Source organism: Colias eurytheme, chromosome 1, assembly GCF_061535395.1.
Source record: "Colias eurytheme isolate Ceu_HAF_F1 chromosome 1, ilColEury1 Martin Lab GWU primary, whole genome shotgun sequence".
Classification (NCBI taxonomy): Eukaryota; Metazoa; Arthropoda; class Insecta; order Lepidoptera; family Pieridae; genus Colias; species Colias eurytheme.
The window spans coordinates 9,366,909-9,383,585 of record NC_142980.1 but is presented as its reverse complement, the minus strand read 5'-3'; the positions used below and the strand labels follow the sequence as shown (position 1 = coordinate 9,383,585).

The 16,677-nt window shown below is 34.1% G+C and overlaps 1 protein-coding gene across 7 annotated transcripts in view; it reads left to right on the top strand.

Annotated features, from left to right (window-relative positions):
* Window positions 1-7,789: 7,789 nt before the first annotated feature.
* Gyf (GIGYF family protein Gyf) overlaps window positions 7,790-16,677 on the top strand; it is a 43,025-nt gene continuing 34,137 nt past the window's right edge. For 2 of the 7 annotated variants that reach the window (XM_090103629.1, XM_090103609.1), the window contains exons 1-11: window positions 7,790-7,900; window positions 10,406-10,936; window positions 11,254-11,392; window positions 13,411-13,550; window positions 13,821-13,985; window positions 14,415-14,512; window positions 14,943-15,045; window positions 15,230-15,339; window positions 15,440-15,579; window positions 15,638-16,035; window positions 16,105-16,624. In XM_090103629.1, coding sequence (XP_089959755.1) covers window positions 10,461-10,936; window positions 11,254-11,392; window positions 13,411-13,550; window positions 13,821-13,985; window positions 14,415-14,512; window positions 14,943-15,045; window positions 15,230-15,339; window positions 15,440-15,579; window positions 15,638-16,035; window positions 16,105-16,624 — 2,289 coding nt within the window. In that variant the 5' untranslated portion in view covers window positions 7,790-7,900; window positions 10,406-10,460. Of the gene's footprint in view, window positions 7,901-10,391; window positions 10,937-11,253; window positions 11,393-13,410; window positions 13,551-13,820; window positions 13,986-14,414; window positions 14,513-14,942; window positions 15,046-15,229; window positions 15,340-15,439; window positions 15,580-15,637; window positions 16,036-16,104; window positions 16,625-16,677 lie in introns of all 7 variants that reach the window. The other 5 variants (XM_090103651.1, XM_090103638.1, XM_090103645.1 and 2 more) reach the window with 5 other exon arrangements.

Genomic DNA, 16,677 nt, shown 5'->3' with positions numbered 1-16,677 from the left:
TTCCTAGACATCTTGTCCGTCCTAATTCCTTACATCTGCATATACATAATTGTATCTAGAAATACAAGTTCCGGATCACTCAACCAATTTTGGATTTTTTTTTGTATTTAATCCAGGAAATATATCAGTTTCATTGTTAAAATAAAATACAATATGTATTCAAAGCTAGGAATATAAATAATTAGTCCAAACTTTCTCCCAGGATGAGTGGTTAAAGAGGAATAAAAGCGCGTCACACATGCTCTACTCGACCAGTCACTGACTCCGTGACAGGTATCCATACAAATCATATAAATATCTAAACTTTTGCATATTTGTGTTAAATTTTATTCTTAATAAGTACATAGGTACATACCTATTTCCGAATTAAAAATACCTACATTGTATTTTTAAATAGTAAATTTTCATTTGCTCCATGTAAATAAAATATCCAGGTCAATGGAGTTCTACCTAAGCTATCTTATCTAAACACATTCTTTATTTGAGTATAAAACAGCGGTGGCAATTTGCAAAAGGCTTATTTAAAAGAATTGTTTGATATAATGTTAATTACGTAGTGAAATAACTACTAGATAAGCCACAAAAAAAACAAATTTGTTTCCAAATAGAAACTGATAGAAACAAGATGCTGAGTACAAGGTGTCTGTAAGCCACACCTATTTGAAATACTCCATCAAATGTTTTTGATAAAAAGTAGGTACCGTACCTATTACCCATTATCTTATTTTAAAGGAGGAAGATCTTATGCAGTGCATGTTGAAGTCAAATCATCCAGATATTCAAAAATATTGTACCTGTATATTGTAACCTAACTTAACTTGTAAACTGGCACTTGGCACTTGGACTTGTGCCAGTTTACAAGGACTGAGATTCATGATCAAAGACTACTATGTATTCATGATTATAAGACATGGTCGTTTTGATGGTACCTACTACCTACTCATTCCAGTGATGTATCGTTCAGAAAATTTTAACGCAGTTAGGTGTTCAATATTTGACCAAGACATTTATTCAGGTAAAACTGTACATTATAGGGCGTGGAATTTGGGGGTAGTGGGGGGTGGAGAGAGGGGGGGTGGGTACTAGGAACTTCCCCTGTAAAGGGGGGGGCGCGAAAATTAATAGTTTTCGAGATATTTACAAATTAAGTTTTGGTCCGCCTAAAGCAAAGGGGGCGCAAAGTAAGGACTTAGAAAATTTTTGATCTAAAGTGAAAATTGTATAGGAATCATAAAATACATAATTTTTATTCAAAACGCTAAAATAAGCATGTTTTATAAAAAAAACTTTTTCTCTAAAATAAAAAATGGCCGAGATATTCGCCCTCAAAGATTGATGATAAAACCTAACCTAACCCTTTCCCTATCTCCTCATGTCTTTTTTATATTGTCTCAGACACTGCCTTAGCTCCGGCGCTACGGGAAGTGCAGCCCTTCCGCCCTTGCGTGACAAAGCACGCCTCTTCCCTCCGCGCCTCCGGCTTTTTACATACACTCTAGGGGTAGGGCAGACAAGACCACGTGGAATTCGGGGTTGACAGCTTCGGTTCTGTGGCAAGCCTTATGATAATGCAATGCTTATTTTAGCGTAACGTTTTTTAGCTAGATTCGGACTTTCGCAGCTTAATATTGAATACATAATATTCCATCATTGAAAAAATTTACATTTTACAATCCGTCATGTATCTTGGTAATTATTATCAAGTTTAGAGAAAAGTTGCCCCAACAAAACATGCTTTTATTAGCGTAATCTTTACGATAAAACAATAATAAATAGGTGTTATAATGATACCAACTCCATCAAAAATTTTCTAAGTCCTGTGCCCCCTTTGCTTTAGGTATTTTTTTCCAGTTCCACATTGATCTGAAGCAATTAATATTAATTATTACTTTACAATAATAGTTTTCAATACTAGTAATATTGCATTAGCTCTTTGATTTGAAATATGACAGATTTAATGTAATAGACATTAGTATGACCTGTAGTTTTTTTTTGTTTGAGTGGGAATCGCCCTAAAGTCGCTTCTGGCACTCGCCGGCCGCTGCCGCGGCACGCTCGCTTCGCTCGCTCGGCTCGTGCGGCAGTTCAAATGTTAACCTAACACGCTCGTCGCTTCGCTCCTCGCTACCTATTTGTATGCTAAAAGTAAAAGTTTAATAGTTTTGTACAGTTTTAGGGCTTAACAGGAGTACGCACGAAACGATCTCGACTGAATGGCGGCAAACGAACGGTAACTGAAAATGACGTCGTTATTGTTTTGTTCCACGGTACAAAGCGTACAATTAATATTGGACAGCGCTAGTCGTCCGCTATACGGATGAATAAAATAAATTAGTCGTCCGATTACCGGATGAATAAAAGAACTGCCGCACGTATTATAGGTTTTTTGTGGGGGGAGGAGGGCACACGTAGGTATTTGATTTTTTTTTGCGCGTCGACGGAGCCCCGCTTCGCGGGGCTCCTATTTCTGTGTAGTTTTTTTTAAAGAAACCTAACCTAACCTAACCTAACGGCTAACCTAACCTAAACTAGATTTTTTTTTTGCGCGTCGACGGAGCCCCGCTTCGCGGGGCTCCTATTTCTGTGTAGTTTTTTTTTTTAAGAAACCTAACCTAACCTAACCTAACCTAACTTGATTTTTTTTTGCGCGTTGACGGAGCCCCGCTTCGCGGGGCTCCTATTTCTGTGTAGTTTTTTTTTAAGAAACCTAACCTAACCTAACCTAACCTAAAGGCTAACCTAACCTAAACCTAACCTAACGGATTGAGGGTGAATATCTCCGCCATTTTTGATTTTAGAGAAAAGTTGTTCCTATAAAACATGCTTATATTAGCGTTATCTTTACGATAAAACAATAATAAATAGGTGTTAAAATGACACCAACTCCATCAAAAATCCTGAGCCCCCTTTGCTTTAGTCCAACCCAACTAGCTTTAGTGTTAAAAGGTTATCTAGAAATCCGAATAATCGGACGATTAAATTATTTTATTCATCCGGTAATCGGACGACTAATTTATTTTATTCATCCGTTTAGCGGACGACTAGACACTTCGATTAATATTTTTGTTAAATTATAAATTGCGAATATTAATAATTTTATTTTATTTAATCTATTTTACAAAAACTATACTTAATAATAATTATTTTTAATGTTGTTGTTAAAAAATATACAAATTTCATAAATAAAATTTAAATTATAATATTTTTTTTGTTAGATAGAAATGTTTTACCTGAAATGAAACGCGTTTGACAATCGCTGTAGGTCAATTTGACACTGTCATAACAGTAAGTTCGCGTTTCAAAGATAAAATGGAGTAAAATTTTCCGATTTTCAAAAATTCGTGACTCAAAAACAAAAAGTTTTCGCGCTGTGAAATTTCAGATTTAGGTTCCATAGGACAATAGCTAACCACAAAAAAAATTACGACTCTCAACTCCACGCCCTATAATGTACAGTTTAGCCTTTATTCAAAATATAATATTATTGTGTTTTATATTTTATCCTATTAATATTATAATTAATGTGAAAGTTTGTATGGATGTTTGTTACTCTTTCACGCAAAAACTACTGAACCGATTACAATGAATTTTAGCACACATATATAGAGGGTAACTTGGATTAACACATAGGATAGGTTTTATCCCGGAAATCCCACGGGAACGGGAACTATGCGGGTTTATCTTTGAAAATGCGGGCGAAAAGCTAGTTCTTCATAAAAGTTTAATTTTATACCTACTGACAATTAAACAAACAGCACAGCAAACAGTACTGAACATTACAGTCTAAACTCTAAAATAAAAAAAATGATAATATTATTAGTCAGTTCTTTAAAGAAACGAATCTTCAATGGCGGCGCTTATCATTCCCTCTCGCTCACACACGGCCGTACGGTATGCAAAAAAAAATAGGGTAAAGTAAAATGTATTTAATTTTCCCTGTTATAATTTTTGGAAGAAGTGTACAAATACAACCCTCGAATTTAAGGTTTTTGTGGGAGGGGGAGGGGAGGGGGGATTGGTGGGAATCCCTCCTCCAAAGGGGGGGTGAGGAGTCACTTAGTTTCTGAGATATTGGAGTTTAAAGTTTTGAGAATTGCCTTGAAATTGCAAAAAAAAAAATATGGACAAGAAATAATATGAACTTTTCTTCCTTCCATTCCCACTTGTATTGTCCCAGCAGTGGGTACTTATATGGGCTGATGATGATGATGAATCTCAAACAAAGAAATAAAGAAATATTTAAAGAAATGTATTGCTCAAAATTATAATTTTCAAATTTGACTACCTGTCGATCCCTATGCGAAACCCGATCATAAATTTAGAATGACAATTATGTATTTGCTATAAGTAATAAGAATATATTATTAAAGTAAATAATATTTTCTTTAATAATATATTCTTTGGGGAAAGTTGTTCAGTTTATGGGCTAATTACGAGACTACGAGTATTAATGGGGATTTTGTTGCGTTCTGTATATGTCATTTGATAGTTCATATAAATACACAAATATCATAACATAGAGCAGGCTCCAAGGAGATGTTCGTTTACAAAAATCGCGGACCTAAATCTGACTTCTGATATATATTGTATAGATCCCAGACATCCTATAGATAGATGTTGCCAACCAGTTTTGTGGTCCCCCTGCCCGCACCCCGGTAATTAAATATGGCATACAAAGAAAAAAATAAAAATTTCCAAAACATGCCGTGTGGGGTATCAAATGAAAGAGCTTATTGAGTAGATCACGAATATATAGCATACTATATACATTTCTTACACTTTCTCTAAGATTTTTTAGAAAATTTACGAAAATGGTCCATTTTTGAGTTAACTTTAAACCACTATAGATTGAAAACTCATGAATATATTTTTTAAATTATTATTTCAAATAATTAACAATAGTCCATTGTTTATGATTCAATAGTTCGTAATATAATATAAGTGAGCTATGTGGTGGATTTGATGAAAATAACTATATACTATATGAACTTGAAAATATACTCGCCATCTTTGAATGCTCCCCCCACTCCCCCATGCAACTATTTCACTGTACGAAATATTGAATCGTAAACAATGGACTATTGTTAATTATTTAAAATAATAATTTAAAAAATATATTCATGAGTTTTCAATCTATAGTGGTTTAAAGTTAACTCAAAAATGGACCATTTTCGTAAATTTTCTAAAAAATCTTAGAGAAAGTGTAAGAAATGTATATAGTATGCTATATATTCGTGATCTACTCAATAAGCTCTTTCATTTGATACCCCACACGGCATGTTTTGGAAATTTTTATTTTTTTCTTTGTATGCCATATTTAATTACCGGGGTGCGGGCAGGGGGACCACAAAACTGGTTGGCAACATCTGTCTATAGGATGTCTGGGATCTATACAATATATATCAGAAGTCAGATTTAGGTCCGCGATTTTTGCAAACGAAACTCCACTGAGAGTCCGGTCTAACAAAACAGTTTGTCAACAAACAAATTAAAATAATTAACAAAATAATAAATAAAATAATTATCAATTTACGTTATTTTTATTTTCTTTTTTGCTGATCCTACCATCTGTCAAAGTCAGCTTTGGCCGCCATTGAAGATTCGTTTCTTCATTGAACTAGCTAATAACATCTATAATTGACAACTTGACACACATGACCTCCGAGCACATCACACATGACAGTTGGCACTTGGCACCAGTTGACAGTTGACACAGAGTGAGAATTGAGAAACGCGCTCAAAATTCAAATCAGGATTGACCTGTGGGATCTGTGGGATTGACTGATTGAAAAATCTAATATTACCATCTCTAAAATATTTTAAAGGGGATGTGTTTTATTGCGCATATTCAGTGTATTCTTTAATTAATCGTACAACTGTAAAATCACGTAAAATAATGAAATTGAAAATGCTTGGAATTCATTCTTTCTTTCATATTAAAATATAAAGTAGGTACATAATATATTTTGATCATATTTTAGATAATATTTAAAATATGTATGATTTAAACTTCTAATATCATAACACGACGACTATGTCCTATGTTTGAATATAGTATAATACATATAATATATTATACATAATATAATATAATATATTATAATATGTAGTTCAAAATTAGAAAATAAAATTAAAATTTGTATGCTTTTATTATAATATTATTCACATTGTAATATTACATTCAGGTGTTTTAATTTAATTCAACTACGTTTGTTGTGTTTGTTTTTAAAATTTATAATTAAAGAAATAAATGATACAGCGTCATCCACACATATAAGGCAGTTCAATAAAGAAACGAATCTTCAATGGCAGCGCTTATCATTCCCTCTCGCTTACACACGGCCGTACGGCATGCAAAAAAAAAATGGAAAAATAAAATCACTAAAATGTATTTGATTTTCCCTATAATAGTTTTTATCATAAATTTACAACGACAATTATGCATTTGCGAAAGTAAATACATAATGTTTTATTGGAATTAGACAAAATATGTTCTTTGGGAAAAGTTGTTCAGTTTAGTGGGCTCATTACAAATATAATGGGGATTTTGTTACATTCTGTATACGTTAAAGCGGGTGATCCACTGGCGAGCCGACGAGCTGACGGTTTAGATCGTTGACTCGTTGGCTCGTCGACTCGCGTTGGTGAACCATTAGCGTACCAAACAGCTTACTCTCATCGTTGGCGAAGTCATGGCGTGTTACTTGGGGGTACTTTTAAATCAGGAGAAAGAACAAAAAAAGAAGAAAAGACGCAGATATTGAATGGTGTTTTTAATATCAGATATTGTACCGTTGGGATCATTTTTTTGGTAGATCTCTAAAAGTTTATTGTGCGCGGAAGTTTTTAGCAATTTATTTTTATAGTCGCTGCTGATGTACTTCCATAGACAATCATGTTCCTAAAAACATTTTATAAATTCCGACACAAACTCGCGACGAAACGAGCGTAAATCCATTTTTGTAGCTAGACGCAGCGCGTGCGGTCTACACGAAAGTCGCAAAAAGACTGTAGGCTCGCCGGCTCGCCTGATCCACTGGCGGTTTTCTGGACCGCGGACTTAGAATTTCAAGCATGCACAACGAGCCAGCGAGCAAATTCGCCGTTCTTTAAGTCCGCAGACTTTTAGATGCTCCATTGGCGGTTTAGACCTTTGGCTCGCGAGTTCGTTAGCGTATAAAGCGGTTTTGCTCGCCAGTGGATCACCCGCTTAATACGATAATTCATATAAATACACAAATACCGTAACAAAAAATGTTGTGTGGTTTTATGAAACCACGGTAAAAGTGAAACTTAGGCAGTAGGCACAAAATTATCGTATTTGTACGATAATTATCGTACGGTTCGACCGTTACGCGACATGTGCTACACAGACCAAAAAGTTTGAGACGATGTACTTAATAAAAGTTTCACTTTAAAAAGTTTGTCAACAAACAATTTGATATAATTAATAAAATAATTATCCATTATCGTTATTTTCATTTTCTTTTTTGCTGACCCTACCATACATCAGTGTCAGCTTTGGCCACCATTGAAGATTCGTTTCTTTATTGAACTGCGTAATACGATCACAGTATACGATCAATACTTTTGTAAAGTTATCGCTGTCGTTACTAGGGTGAGTATAGAGAGTAAAGCTTTAATTAAGAATCTAATGTAATTGATTCGAATTCTTCATAATTAATTCTCCAAAGATTTAATTTACAACAGTCATTTAATATTCAGTCAAAAATGAAAATAATAATTATTATCAAGGTGGTATGTACATTTTTAATAATAGCAACACAGTTACAACTTCAATACATTTCCGAGTTCTGACTTTGGTCTTTGGTCCGCCATATTTCTCTGTCGTCGTGCGCGGTGTGTGCTTCAACTAGCTATTCGAGATCTCACAATTTAGGTAATTATAATAATTCTGTTTCAAGCATATTATATTGTTTTCTATGTTATTATCAGTGTTGTTGTTGTTGTTGTGAAAATCAAGATTGTGTTACGATTCGTAAGTAGCGATGTGTAGCTGCTATTTGCCACCTTGACTCTCGGAAGTCTTGGAATATGTGTTCAAATCTGGTGTTGCAGCAAGCACGAGGCGCTTGCGTTGATTAAAGTTAATTAGAATAAGTAATATTCGAGGGTTTAATGTTTTATAAGCTTGTAAGTTACATCGGGATCTATGTTCGAATTGGAGTTTCAACTAGTGATAATCTAATAGAGGCTTTCTTTGTATACACATCGTCGTAATTTCCATGAAATAGGACATTTGATGCGCGGTCTACTCAAGAAATTCATTCAATTTGGGAAGAACGTGTTGGCGAATATTCGATCACGTTTTTTTATATCTACCTTCATATTTCTAATAAATGAACTTACATGTGAAATTTACGACCAATAATAGTGTATTCGTTATAAATTTTGAGGGAATGACGTAAATTTATATACATACACACAAAACATTTGTTGACAATCATTACAATAATGATAATTGATACCACTCTAATAATTAGTCTTTATCTACAGTGATATTTTTTTAAATTATCCAAACAAAACGAAATCAAATTTGTTTTATTCTTGGAGTCATATAAATTATTCTAAAGATAAATAATGTCCTGTTCTATAAGCTATGAAGCCAAGTGTAATAATAATATTATTATAATTCCTATAATGTTGTCATGAAACTCATTTATATTATCTTTGATGGGAAGTTATTTCAAGGCTTTTTTGCTTTGTTTATATGTTTCTTTTTAAACAATATACCTAATTGTACAACCTTTTTGAGGTTAATAATTTTTTGTCAAAAGGGACCTATTTTATTCCTTTGGAATGATTTTGTTTATTTTTATATTTATGGGGACATAACAAAAAAATGTAGGTCATTTCAAATAGCTCTCTGAATTATTTAAATCGTGGTTAGTAATCAATTTAAATAGAATTAGCTATATTATTTATGGACAACAACTCCTGTTGACTAAAATAATAATTTCAGCTATAAATTTAATCTCAGTGGTATGTTGTGGTGACACATACATACATACATAAAACATTACTGGATATTAATTCAGATTAAAGTCAATTAACATATTGTAATATTTATGAGTATAGTATCAGAGCACAGTTGCTCCTTATAACATCAGATGTCAGCCAAAAGTCTCCTTTATTTTTAAAATTTTTGGACTTTTAGCAAACAATGCATAGATTTTTATGTAAACCACTCTTTTAGTGCTAATTTTGATAACTGGTCAGTTATCACTTAATATACATATTTAAATCAAACTTTGTACCTATCATGGAATGGTAGCAATACAATAATTTCATGAGTTAATTTTATTATCCTGATTAGGATTGCCACAATTAAATAATTTCTTTACTAAATATCTGCAAGTTAAAACAATATTTTATTAATCATGTAATTCATTTTAAATTACTATCAATAAAATAGCAACTCGCATCAGTTGAGTTGATACTTGTGATTTGCTAGCAATAATGTGTTAAAAGTAAAAGCATTTTGGGTTGCAATTGATAATTTTTAAATGAACTTAACAAAGCAATAATGTTAATATAATAAATGTTCAAGGAGTTTGTGATTGGCAACAACATAGTTCTCTAATTTACTATACATACATTGTTGGACGTATAATTAGAAACACCTAACACAATGAATTAGTTCTCAGATATATTCAACATTTGTGTATCAACATAATAGAGATTAAGCGTTATTTCATATGTAATAGAAAACTCCAGTTTTTGTCAAAATGTAAACTTAAAATTATTTTTCTTGTTGATGGGTCAGCACTCTTATTTTTACTGCAAAGTTAATTAATTTTCAGAAACTCTTTATAGAATGTTTAAAAAACTGTGCAAATATTTGTAGAAGAAAAAAAATATGGGCGGCATTTCAACAGCTTTTGACTTCGGAACACTTGAACTGTGCTGTTTCTAATTTGTTGTCTAGACTGCCAACAGAAATCATACTTCACTTAAAGTTGTTCAATTTTATTAATGCTAATGTTTGATTAATATTAAGCAATTTCTTATGAAACTAGATAAACGGTTGTTCTATTACATATATGAAATAATGCTTAATCTATACTTAATATTATAAAGCTGAAGAGTTTGTTTGTTTGTTTGAACGCACTAATCTCGGGAAATACTGGTCCGATTTGAAAAATTCTTTCGATGTTAGATAGCTTATTTATTGAGAAAGGCTATATAGGCTATATATTATCATCTCGCTGTATAAGGTATTTCTTATTATACATCCACCACTGTATATACCTCCTCTTATTTTACTCGTATATTGCATGTGCTTAAATAAAAACTTTAAAGTTTTTAGGAACAGAAGAGTGCCAATTTTTTATTTTAAATAAATGAAACATTTTAAATATTATTAATAGATTGTTTGTTTCAGTTCCTGCCTTGCACTTGTTTGTTTATTCTACTGTCTTCTATTCATAAATCCTGCTATGGCTGATCGTAATCCTATTATGTTTGGTCCTGAATGGCTACGAAAGTTGGCGCGAGAGCGTAGTTTAACAAGACCAAATAATCCAAATAACACAGGGCCGAGACCAATACTGGCCAGTGGTATGTCTGGAAATCAAACAGCTGGATTTGGTCTTGGTGCGTCGTCCTCCGGGACTACCAACACAACAGGACAACCAGTAACAACAAACAGTCAGTTGAGAGACAATGCGTCAAGTTCAGGCGGGGCTGCCGCCATTCCCGCACCGTCAATACCGGTCAATCAAAACAGACACAATACATCAAACTCAGGTGCATCTGGAGTCACACCCCTGCCTGGCACATCAGGAACCCAAAATAGACAAAATGCATCAAGCTCTGGTGCTACTGCAAATTTGGCTTTACCTAGTACATCGGGCACTCAAAACAGAAACACAACTAACAATCAACAACCTAAAGTATTACTAGCAAAATTGAGGTATGTAGATGTGAACTTTATTAAAATATGTGTTGTTGTTAGTAAATTTTCCTTTTATTTATGTGATCGTACTATTTAAAATTTTATTTTATAGAGATTTTATTTAGTTGCCAAATGCAATAATAAACATTTTTAGCATCAACATACAATTTATTAAAAGCCCTTTAATACTGTGTGGTATATTAATCAATTTATTAATAATATGTTTAAGTATATTGGCAACTAAATAGTTTCTTTCTTTTGCCAAGCTTTTAGAAAATGATAGCTTATCCACATACAGATATTTGTCTCTTTTATGTGTATATTTATGAAAATAGGTATGGCAGGGAGGAGATGTTAGCTCTGTATGACAGTAACGTTGATGCACCGGAACAATTAAAATATTTTGATTTACTTTACCAACCCAGGGGAAAAGTACCATTTGCATTAAATACATTTGAAGAGGAACATAATTTGGTAATTTAATTTTATATGTATTTTAATACTTTAAAATTAGAATGAATTACCTAGTTGTGTATTTGGTCCCGCAGGACAGGCTTCTCTTAGTGCGGGAACCAATTAATTTTATAATTATACTAGAGGTCCACCCCGGCTTCGCCCGTGGTACCTACATGTTTATACTATCCTATCTCTCAAGTTGTATCGAACTACACATGGTGTGCGAATTTTATTATAATCGGTTAAGTGGTTTAGGAGTCCATTGAGGACAAACATTGTGACACGAGATTTATATATACACTCACCGGCACGGAATCTTGGCCACTTCAAATTTCTGCGAAAAATTACACTATTTCTTTTCTACTACAAAATTCAATAAAAATTTAATCAAAACTAGTTACTTTAATGTTTTTACTAACTTTTAGTAATAATTGGAAGTTTATAAGAAGTACTACCGCGTAGATATGAATTAAACAAGAATTTACGCTTTTCCTGTGAAATTTAAATGATTTCTTAAAAAATGCACAAAAATTAGAAAGAACGTTTCCATTAAAAAAATTGAGCCTTTTAATATAGGGTGTTTCCTTCTCTTTCCTTAAACACTGTTTGCATCCAGTCTGGCATACTCTAGAAGACATTTTTGATGTCCACTTGAGCTATAGTGAACCAAACGGCCCCAGCTGTATTTCTAAGCTCATCTAACATTGGTGCTGGGTTGGAATCGAACTTTATGTTTCTTTTAAGCATGTCCCAGATGTGTTCTATTGGATTAAGATCCGGGCTACGAGCTGGCCACTCCAATTTTTCAATAATAACCTCTTGAAGGTACTCTTATACGCATCGTACGACACGCGGACGTGCGTTATAGTGTATTAGTAGCAAATTTTCTTCACTGTTAAACCTGTAATAGGGCTGAACATGTTCCTGGAGAATTTCCTCAATGTACCTGATCAAATTTAAGGCATTATCTACGATAACTAACTCCGTGCGAGCATCGGAACTAATACCTCCCCATACCATTATTGACCCTTCATGAAAAATCGCAGTTTGAGTGTGGTGATGGGTGAAAACCTCTCTTCTCGTCTCCTCTATATTGACTCTTGGCTATCAGAAGCTCGTAAAGTGACTTAGCAGTCATCTGTAAACACCTCACGAGCGCACTGGCTGTGGGTCCAGTTTTCATGTTCTCGCGTAAAACGAAGACGTGCTTCTCCTTGACGTCTGAGGAGTTCTGGACGGCATGCTGGTCTGCAAACCTTCAAATTAACTTCCTTCATTAGTCTTCTCACCGATTGCTCACTCACATTTATTATCCTGGTGTTTTAGAGCCGGTGGCGTATCTCAAAAACTGTCAGAAAGCCATTTCTGAGTATCTCTTGAACAATAAACGGGTCTTCTCGAGCTGATGTGCACCTCACGCCTTCATTTCCTGGTCTGCACGTATAGCTACCAGTCTCCTGGTATCTTCTCCATGCATAGTGCACCGCTGAACGTGGTACGTACTGAACATTAAGTACTTTACGTTGTGGCAGTCATTGGTCTATAACTACGATCATTGTATCGTGACTACATCATTGTATCATCATGACAGCATGACTACAGTACAACAATAACAATATCTTAAAACGTCATAAACGATATCGAAAAAAGTTTAAAACGAACAATTCGTAGCTTCGGCTTAACCGCACAAATCACAAATTTCGAGTAACTCTTAAAAAGTGGTAAAAGATTATTCTCAAACTTAATGATTTCTTACCATAAAATTAAACAAATAATATGTTAACATATCTGCATACAAAAAAATCGTGAAAAACACTTCAAACTTTTTTTATCGGCAAATTTGTAAGTGGCCAAGATTCCGTGCCGGTGAGTATATTAAGATTAATATCAAATTATTAAATTAATTTATATTGTGAAATACACCATAACAATATGGTGCTAATAATCCTGTCTTGTTAAATAAAGGAATTATTTATTTCATTTATTTATTTGTATAAATCTATACAGTAAAAAAATACATTATAATCAAATTACAGCGGGAAGGAATTAGAGGTGGTCCACCTATTAGTGGACCTTTACCAGGAGAGCGATTTAGTGCAGGTCGTGGTGCAGGTCGAGGTTTATTGAATAACACCAGTAGGCGCATACCTTTTGTCCGGCAGTTATCCAATGGCAGGTTAGATCATATACTTTATATCTATACTAATATTATAAAGCTGAAGAGTTTGTTTGTTTGTTTGTTTGTTTGTTTGTTTGAACGCGCTAATCTCGGGAACTACTGGTTTAAAAAATTCTTTCGATGTTAGATACGACCAACAGGGGTGGAGCCACGAGGGTGAAACCGCGCGGATCAGCTAGTATTTTAAATATGTGTTAACAATATTAGTCATTTAATAAAAATACTCATCACTCTTTCATTAATTGTATGTTTGCATTTTATTTTTAGAGGATGGAACAGTCAGAAACCTAGACTCCCAGGGTTCAGTGCGGGTTCACCAGATGACGAAACTCCAGCGTTACGATCGTGGAATTCTAGTAATGGAGCTGGACCGAGCAGGGCTACACCAACTGAACAAGCTGAATGGGTCCAGAATAAATTATTCAGGAATAGGTATGTCCAATACAATGTATATTGCATTGTATACAATACAATATTGTATACATGTACAGTGTACTTGAAATAATTAAGGTAGCGAATTTTGCTGAAGGCAAACATTCCTTTATTTTGACATGTGTTGTTGGTGATACAATAAAAAATGTTCAATTCCATGATATTTTTATTTCTAAGAGAAAATATTTTAACGAGAAATTAATAATTAATTATCTTTAACATTCAGTCGATTTTAAGAATTTCCAGTTAAAGCAAGTGAATTTTTGGAAAATAATTGAATGCAGTTCTATTTCTTTTTAAAAAAAAGGAATGTTTCCTTTCAGCAAAAATACCTATCTTCAGTATTTCAAGTACTTTCCCTCCAGAGCCCATCGAAAATTTCTACACTGTGTATAATTTTTTTTTAAAACATGTAAATATTGCTTTCAGACGACAAGTTCACAATACTAATTGGCGCCAATCGGCCAGAGAAGAAGGCGATGAATGGCGATTGAATGAGGCTGCAGGAAATAGACCAGCAAACCAAGGTTAGATCATAACTCAACAATTGAATGCATATTCATGTTTGTTGCTATATATTTGTGTTGCTGTTGTAGCTTGTCATATCACAATATACGACAAATCTCAATACTATTATAAAGGTGAAAGTTTGAAAGTATGGATATATGGATGTTTGTTACTCTTTCACGTAAAAACTACTGAATGGATTTGAATGAAACTTTACCACAATATAGCTTATACATCAGAATAACACATAGGATAGGTTTTATCCCGGAAATCCCACGGGAACGGGAACTATGCGGGTTTTCCTTTGAAAACGTGGGCGAAGCCGCGGGCGGAAATCTAGTGCTTCATATTTAGTTCAAGATTATTTTGATTGATGAAAATATAAATTAAATTTAATTATCAAATTATTTATTTTTCAATTTAATGATAATTTTTAATTAATAAATTTAGAGCGTGACTGGCCAGACAGACCACCTCAAGAGAGATCACAGTCGTGGAGTACCAATCGGCGTCCGTGGTCTGAGAGCCAACATAGTGATGATCTACCAGAATGGTAAGGAATAGTCTGTACCAACCTTTAGTGTTGACAATTATAAGATATTTATATCTACAACACAATATTAAGAATTAGCTATAAATTTTACTTGAAGGATGTCACTGTCCAAATCTATGAGAATACACTAGTACATTAGTTACTGCTTATATACAGATGAATGATAATATTTTCTTTGGAACAGGGCTATTGATAATCCTGAAGCAGGGGCTGGATCATTTGATTCATCTGGAGCGTTCCATGGATATAGCAATGATGACTCCAACTTACCAAAAACCGTTGAAACACCATATCGTAAGATACATAAATGAACATTAATTAATAATTCAATAAAAGTATGTGTTGGTCTATACTTATTTGTTATATGGATATGAAATAATTTGTTCCTTTATAGAGCTGGCTCGGTCCCATACACATGCTTCATTTGCTCGATCTAAAACTGCAGAGGAAGGTTCAGAGGAATGGTGGGCTTCGGAGAAAGCTAAAAAGCTCTCGCCTAAACGTTTCCCTGCTGGAGATTTTAAATTTGAGAAGGTAGACATATTTTGTTTTGTTATGTATTATCAGTGTTACAGTTCTAACATGTTTATAGAAGGTTGAAAATTTACAGACGTCAAATCAATCTGATCCGAACGAGGCCAGTACCAGTACAAGTGCACGCAACAGGCAAATGGATATGGATGATCTTCAGCAAATACCTGAAAAATTGGAAAAAGACTCATCACCAGAAGCGAAAAACAAAGCTGCAGAGGATTCTAAGAACCAGTATGCTGAAAGTAAAACATTTGATGCCCTCATGCGATCCGATATAGATATTGCTGATGCTAATGACGACCGCAGTAATTTCCAATCGGTCATGATAACTCCTAATAATAGCCTCCGCCAAAAACATCAAAATATTGTAACATCTACAGCGGACACATCTAATCAGCCGAACATCAATCCTGGTCTCCTACAGATGTTCCATGGAATGCCGCATGGAAATGAGAAGTATGTTATGGCTGTAATATGAAACAACTTTAGTGTACTGATCCTAACTAACTTTGATATTCCTTACAGTGATGCTAACCAATCGGCCGAAGATAGAATTGTGGATGATTTGTTTGAAATGTCGCTCTTAGATGAACCGAACATGCCGTTAAGGAATATTGGACCTAATATGACACACCAGCCCTCTGGCAATTTGTGTATGATTCCACAAATGCAATCCCTCAATTCCAATATCCAGATGGGGCTCGCCAACCCAGCCTTGCAAAATCATGCTATGATGAATTCTGTCCCTAACTTGTCTAATCCATCTGGTCAAGGCAATATTCAGAACATTGGTATGCCCAATTCAGTATTGAACTCTTCATTGGGTCTACCGATTGGTGCAGCCAACAATGGCATGGTGCTACCTATGCAAGGAGTTCTACCACAGGCAATGCCTAACAATCCCATAAATCCTGCTATGAATATACCGATGCCGCAACATCCAAATGTAATGGGCAACTACCAACAGAATCCAGCCATTCCGGTAATGCCAACACAGAATGTTGCAAACTCTTCTCTGTTTTTGGGACAACAAAATAATAATTCGGTATGTAATCTAACACAGGTTATGACACATTGTGGTTGTCTAAATAATGTTTA